Source organism: Podarcis erhardii (assembly GCF_964252035.2).
Source record: "Podarcis erhardii genome assembly, chromosome: 3".
NCBI classification, from domain to species: domain Eukaryota; kingdom Metazoa; phylum Chordata; class Lepidosauria; order Squamata; family Lacertidae; genus Podarcis; species Podarcis erhardii.
The window spans coordinates 40,401,388-40,408,919 of NC_138507.1; the positions used below are offsets into that span (position 1 = coordinate 40,401,388).

A 7,532-nucleotide genomic window follows, 5' to 3' on the forward strand; every position below is an offset into this window, starting at 1 on the left:
ATGCTTAAACTAATTGTTTTTAATTATTTTTACTGATAATTTCATTGTTTTATTCTTTTTGTAAACCACTCTGAGGTTTCTTTTTACAAACGAGAGGTATATAAATTATATGAAATAAACGAATGAAGCCAAAGTGAAGAGGTCTGCTTTCAAAGTGGAAGAGCAGGGCCACAGTCCTTTTTCAGTCACTGGTTTTATACTGCAGACCCTCCAAGTGTCTCTATCTTTCAGGGATGTCCCTGATTTAGAGAAGCCATCCCAGTTCCTGATTTAACCCTGGAATGTCCCCCTTTTCCTTAGGATGTCCCTATTTTCATTGGCGAAATGTTGGAGTGTATGGAATTATCTGACCCCCTAAGCCGTCTGAAGGCAATCCAGTATAGGGCAGTTTTTAAAATGTTTAATGTTCTATTGTGTTTTTATATATATTGGAAGCTGCCCAGAGCGGCTAGGGCAGACCAGTAAGATGTGTGGGGTATAAACAGTAAAATCATTATGGAATAGGATGTTCCCATTTTCATCGGAGAAACGTTGGAGGGTGTGTATACTGTTCACTAAACAAGGCTGTGTACACATTACCTACCAGCTTATAATGCAGCTAGGTTGTTCTTTTTCTCTATTCAGATCAAAGCTGGTTTAGGGGAGAACCCATCAAAAGGCAGTACAGTGGTATCTCAGGTTAAGTACTTAATTCGTTCCAGGGGTCCGTTCTTAACCTGAAACTGTTCTTAACCTGAAGCACCACTTTAGCTAATGGGGTCTCCTGCTGCTGCTGCGCCTCCGGAGCACAATTTCTGTTCTCATCCTGGTGTGGTGTAGTAGTTAAGAGCGGTAGTCTCGTAATCTGGGGAACCGGGTTCGTGTCTCCGCTCCTCCACATGCAGCTGCTGAGTGACCTTGGGCCAGTCACACTTCTCTGAAGTCTCTCAGCCCCACTCACCTCACAGAGTGTTTGTTGTGGGGGAGGAAGGGAAAGGAGAATGTTAGCCGCTTTGAGACTCCTTAAAAGGGAGTGAAAGGCGGGATATCAAATCCAAACTCTTCTCTTAACCTGAGGTACTATTTATGGGTTAGAGGAGTCTGTAACCTGAAGCGTATGTAACCTGAAGCATATGTAACCAGAAGTACTACTGTACAAACACCAGGATAGATACAGATTGTGGCTAAAGCCCTGTGCAAGCTACTTTCCAAACTAGTAGTGAGAAGGCACAAGGAGGAAAGTAAACTGCAGTGTGCATGCAGTCTAAGTTCCATTTTACATGCACATGCAAGTTGCAATTCTAGTGACACCCAATTCTTTATTTCCCCATCAGGAACTCCTCCATCCTAGATGCTGCCCAACAGAGAACGTGTGTGGTTTTCAATCTTTCTGGAATGAAAAATCTGAAGGTCTGAAATCTGTTTTTACTATTTTCTCTGGTTTAGAATAACCTCTTCTTTATTTGTTATTTATAGCATGATGAATGACTATAGTATCATGAATGCTTTTTCTATATTTACAATAACATGTTTGTTTGTTTTTAAGTGGCAGACGGGGATCCGCTTACTCACATGATTCTATGATTCTATAATAATTTGATCTGGCTTCAAGTGGCTTCAGGATGTAACTCCAAGAGAGCGTGGTCAGAGAGTTGGATGGACAAAGACAGAAAGTAAACTAGTGGGTGAGTGGTTGGAAATCAGGGATTGGCCCCTCAATGTAACTGTTGTACAGCAGATAGGGGAAACCTGCAGATTCCAACTCAGATCAGTGCCAACAAGCATGGCCAGGGATCAGTCCAACAACATCTGAAGAGCTACTGGTTCCCATACATGCAAAACGGGATTGCTCTGTTCACTATAAAGATCCAATATTACATCAGGAGCTGATATTTTCAGGTTGAAAACCCTAAAAACAATTCAAAGTGCTTGCTTTACTAGTGAAACCTTCCCTCCGCCAACCTCTTATTTAAAGGTAACATTACAATGACTGAGGGGGTTGTAAAGAAAATGTTTTAAAAAGAAAATGGTCTAACAACAAATCATTAAAAGCTGTAACAATGGGTGGAGCTGAGTTTAAAGAACCACAGAGCATCTGAAACCAGTGGCTTGCTCACACATAATGCTGATCTGAAGCCATGGTTTGTTGTTGGGCTTACACAAACATCCATTTCTTTTAACCATGGCTTGGCATTATATGTAAACCAAGCACCCTTCCTTAACCATAGTTTGCTTGACCACCCTTCCCCAGAAGCTCACTAAACTACAAGAGCATGAAGCAAGAGCTGGTGGAAATCAGAGCAAACTTTAGAGAAACAAATCATAGCTTGTTTTTCTCTAGAACAACTCATAGTTAGCTCACTGTCTGTCCAAAACACAGCTTAGTATTATGTACAAAGCAGGTCACTGTCTGACTTAAAGCTGCATTTGCATTTACTGTCACCTAACCAGACCTGCAAAGGCAAAGCGTTAAAAACAAATTTCGCTTTTATGTACAGCAAATTATTTCCACAGTGCTGCTGTTAAGAGTTGTGTTTGGGGCAGTAATTTATGTTCCTACTTTACAGAATGACCAAGTTCCCCAGTTACTACAATTCTGAAGAAAGTAAAGTAAAACCCACTGGGCTCCACCATAAGACCACCAAGTCCTGTGTCCAAAACAGCATAACCGCATACCTCTAGCTTAATATGGCACATGACAAGATTTCTTTACTGGTCGATGCAAAACACTACTCATATAGCTTCACAGTAAACCTCAAAAGGTTGCCCTCTTCCAGTCTTGGTGACGGCACATTTGTTCTGAGCATTATACTGTAGTACCTCGGGTTAAGTACTTAATTCATTCCGGAGGTCCGTTCTTAACCTGAAACTGTTCTTAACCTGAAGCACCACTTTAGCTAATGGGGCCTCCTGCTGCCGCTGCACTGCCGGAGCACGATTTCTGTTCTTATCCTGAAGCAAAGTTCTTAACCTGAAGCACTATTTCTAGGTTAGCGAAGTCTGTAACCTGAAGCGTATGTAACCTGAGGTACCACTGTATATGAAAGGGTTTGGGGGGAAACCAAATGTTCTAGTGCAGTATTGGGCTATAAATCCCATGCTAAAACTCTGGTTTACTTAGTGCTAATTCAGTATTTTCAGTACAGCAGCAGACATGTGAAAGCCTAACTGGAAGAGCTTAGAGCGCTGACCATTCACTGTATTATAGTTCAGTAATTGATAGATTTCTTTCTGCACAAATACTTTGTGTTTGAGTCTTCCAGTCCACTGATGGCTAAAACTTCAAAATATATCTAAATGCCATTTGAGTTGAAATCCCTAGCTCTATAGAGTTTCATACTTTTCTTGATAATATGGTTATCTACATTCTGTACAGTCGTACCTCGGAATTCGAACGCCTTGCGAGTCGAACGTTGTGGCTCCTGAACACTGCAAACCTGGAAGTGAGTGTTCCGGTTTGTGAACGTTCTTTGGAACCCAAACGTCCAACGCAGCTTCCGTGGCTTCTGATTGGCTGCAGGAGCTTCCTGCAGTCAATTGGAAGCTGTGCCTTGGTTTCCGAACATTTTGGAAGTTGAATGGACTTCCAGAACGGATTCCAAGGTATTACAGAGTGAAATCAAAAGAGGGGGTTGAAAAGGAAAGGACACAAGCTGTTAAGATACAAGAAAAGGCACCCGAAGCCAGGTGTATTGGTTTTACTTTGTCAAGTTTGGATTTATTCTTCCTCTTGTCAAAACCGCACAGCATGTTTTATTTCAATGTTTTAAACAACTTGCTGACCTTAGGAAGCCATTGGACCTTTTATTCAGATATTAACTTCTACAGAACCTCTGTAGAAATTCCATTTCTATGTAGAGAAAGCCGCTCTTTTGTGGCACTGCAGACTCCAACTCCCATCAGAGCCAGCTGGCATGGCCAATGGTTGAGGTGCTGGGAATTGCAGTATCAGGAGTGCCACAGATTCCCTATCCCTTGACTATTTTGTTGTTGTTTTGGTTACACATGGTTTTGGTTACACATGCAAACTCCTCAGCATTTATCCCGTGAAGTTCCCAGCCCCAAATTTCTTCAGGGCACCATTTTGGGGGAAACAATAGAGTCATATCTCAGGGTGAACACGTTCGAGTTGCGCTCCGTAGTAACAGAGCGCATTACTTCCAGGTTTTGCCGCTTGCACATGCGCAGACGCTCAAAATGACGTCATGCGCATGCGCAGACGTGCTGTCGCTAGTTACGTTTGCTTCTAGATGCGAATGGGGCTCTGGAACGGATCCCATTCGTATCCAGAGGTACCACTGTATATCTTCACGCTCTTTTTAAAAAAGGTGCCGGTAGTCACCATGAAGTTGTTACAGTAAGTGCCGCACTTTTAGCATTTAACTTTTGGGGGGCAGGGGGTAACCTTGAGTACCCCCGGAGGAAAAAAGCACTGCCTCTGACCGTTTCAGCCCTGCCTTGCTGGCTTCTGGGTGAAATGCAAAACCAACTCCCTGCCAGAAACAAGCGCATCGAGAGATAGGGAAGGAACATACCACCAAATCCAAGGGTACAGGGGGAGGCACGAGATCTGAATTTGGGGAGGGAGGGGAGTGCAGTGCAGGGGGCGCAGGAATTCCCCAACAGCTGCAGGAGAAGGAAACGAGGAATGGGCAGCGGAGGTGGGAAACTCTCCGAGGCCAAGCGGCGCATCGGCGGAGAGGCCTCCCTCTCGCCTCCCCTCCCTCCTCTCCGAGGGTGCCGAGCTCCTCCCCGCCGTCCAGAGCGCTCTCCCTGGGTGCTCTTTGGAAACTCTCCGTCGTTATTGCCGCCTTCGTATGCGAGCAGATCCCCGGCAGCCTGTGCTGCCCAAGGCCGTCGATGCCGCCTCCTGTCCTGATTGACATCGGAGTTGGTACATACGGGGTCTGTCACGGGAGGCGAGGAGAAGGGTGTCGTTTGGTCTAAATATGGCTTTTCTGGTCTGCCCCCTCCCCGTCTCTCCATGTTACCTTGGCGCCACCACCATCATCAAGGCTGCAAGGGAGACGAGAGGCAGGCGCAAGGCAGGGGCGCAGGTCCCCGAAGGGGGAGGGAAGGGGGAGATGCACACAAACACACACACACTAACAACACACAGAGGCAGTTTGCACAGCCTCCCGCTCGGAGTTTGTCAGCAGCCAACTCTTCCCCGGCGGAGAAAGGAGCGGCGGCGGCGGCGCTGTAGCCGCGACGTTGCGCCAGCGAGCGCGCAAGAGTTGTGTCTGCAAAAGCAGCTCCGGGGACAAGTAGGTAAGGACGGAGCGAGGAGTCCATACGGCTGGTTGTATCACACAAACACACACGCCATTAAAACGTGCAAGACGTCGAAGGCCACACGCACATGTCACACTACAGAGATCGCCCAACAAGCCTTCTCTTGCAACAGGCGCTTCCAGCAACAACAGCAGCAGCAACGCTGAAGTCGTGCGCGACCCGCGCGGCCTCCCGGAACCACGCAAATGCCGCGCGGTGCCAAAGGCTGCGTTTTCTTTTTATGGTGCGTTTCTTTCCCCTCGCCCTGCCTCCCTCTAACTCAGACCTGGAGGCGACCTCCACGCACCTTTCTTTTCGGCATGATGTCCCTTCTGCGGGCCGCCGAAGGAAAGCGACGAAGACGCGGCTGCCGCTATTGCTCGCTCGCTGCTGCTGCTGCTGCTGCTGCTGCTATGACTGCCACCGCCGCTGCACAAGCGCAGATCTCGCGTCCTCCTCCGGCGGTGCCTTACGAAATGTCCCCGATCCGCGGCGGCCCCAACGAGCAGCGGTGGCAGCAGCAGCAGCGGCAGCAGCCTGGGCGCTCTCGGCGGAGCCTTCCTGGGGGCGCAAGCGGCGGCCTCCACCCGCTGCCACTAGCGACCGCCCGCCTCGTCCGGAGAGCGAAAGAGAAGCGCGCGCATGTGTGCGTGTGTCGGGGGGGGGGATTTGCACACTTCTGGATCGCGATTGGCTCCCCCGTCCGGTAGCCCCCCCCCCCTCCGCCGCAGACGACTAGCGAGGGGAAGGCCTTGCGGTTCAGATGCAGGGCACGCAGGGGCGAGGCGGGATCCTGCCATTGGCCCGCCGGCGGCGCGCGGAGGCTTCCTTCCCAAAGGAAGGTCGGAAGGAGAAAGGCGGATCGCCCCGTCTCCATTTACCCCGAGTGTAGCGGGGAGAGGAGGGTTGCTTCCTTCGCCACCCTTCCGCGTTAGCCACAACTGGCTTCCCCCCTCCAAAGATCCTAACATGTTCTTCTACCTCATCGTTGTTGCCATAATGTTGATATCGAGACCATACCCTCCAGTGAAAATAGGGACATCCTAAGGAAAAGCGGGACATTTCGCAATCAAATCAGAAACCGGGACGTTTTCAGTAAATCCGGGACTGTTCCTGGAAAATAGGGACACTTGGAGGGTATTATTATTATACCGAGTTAGTGTGTAATAATGCTGTAGCCTACGAAATATGGTTGGCAATAAATCCTTGCAGCCCTGATCTATTCGTCTCTGATGCTTTTATTTTAATTTTACGCACCGGATTGCTTCCCTCTTGAGAGCAGATGTCGGTTGTCCTCTTCAGGCCATGCACTTCAAGGGAATTTCAAATTACGATATTGTTTGTTTCTGCTGCCTGCTCCGGAGGAAGCTGCTAGCTTCATTAAATATGGCCGGCATATAATCTGAGAGATTTCAACAGTCAGTTGAAGGGATTAATGCAGGAAAACCATCAGGTCATGGATTTGCCCCTATTTCACATACCGGTAAATTAGGCCTACATCAAGCAGGAAGTGGCTAGTCTTGTGTCCTACTTTTATAGAGGACAGTCCTGTTTTGAAGGACGGTCCTCTGTTGGACAGTATCCGCCATTTGAGGGCAGCCCACCCAAATTTGGTTTTAAAGATGAGGAACCATGAAAAGGTGTAGTAGGAACCTTGGAGGTGTTTGCCAGCAGTTAGCGCAAGGTTACCAGATTTTTTTCAATGAATCCTGGGACACTTTTCAACTTCAATGGATTTTGTATGGGGACTGATTTGTAAATCCGGGGTCCCAGGAAACGGGGGCATCTGGTAACCTTAAGTTAGCATCACTTGGTCAGCATCACAAGGCTTCACAGGCTCGGTTGCACAATCTGGGTAAAGGAGGGGGGAAGTGGCAGTGGCAGGACATCAGGGAAACAGGATGTGCCCTCCCTGCCTGCAATAAATAACGTTCAGCCTTTTGTGTCGTAACTTTACATTTTCTATCCCGTTTGTGAAAGCGCACATTCCCACCCCACACTTTTGCATTTCGTGTTTCATACAGCTTTGTACTGTATTTTGTAAACAGAACTGCTCCTAGGTACAGATCTGTTAAGGTTTCTTTCTTAGCAGAAAGTGATGAGAACGTTGCATAGTGCAATATATTAGTTTGGGACTATTAAGGCAGATCCACACCATACATTTATAAATCACATCCAATTCACGTTTAAAGTACATTGTTGTTGTTTAGTCATTTAGTCGTGTCCGACTCTTCGTGACCCCATGGACCAGAGCATGCCAGGCACTCCTGTCTTCCACT

At 47.7% G+C, this 7,532-nt stretch overlaps 1 protein-coding gene across 2 annotated transcripts in view; it reads right to left on the minus strand.

The window, feature by feature from the left end:
• Positions 1-5,911, minus strand: part of HMGN3 (high mobility group nucleosomal binding domain 3) — a 30,029-nt gene extending 24,118 nt beyond the window's left edge. Inside the window, exon 1 of one of the 2 annotated variants that reach the window (XM_081857519.1) lies at positions 5,561-5,911. In XM_081857519.1, coding sequence (XP_081713645.1) covers positions 5,561-5,575 — 15 coding nt within the window. In that variant the 5' untranslated portion in view covers positions 5,576-5,911. Of the gene's footprint in view, positions 1-4,970; positions 5,003-5,560 lie in introns of those variants that run through there. The other variant, XM_081857518.1, reaches the window with a different exon arrangement.
• Between the last annotated feature and the right edge of the window lie 1,621 nt (positions 5,912-7,532).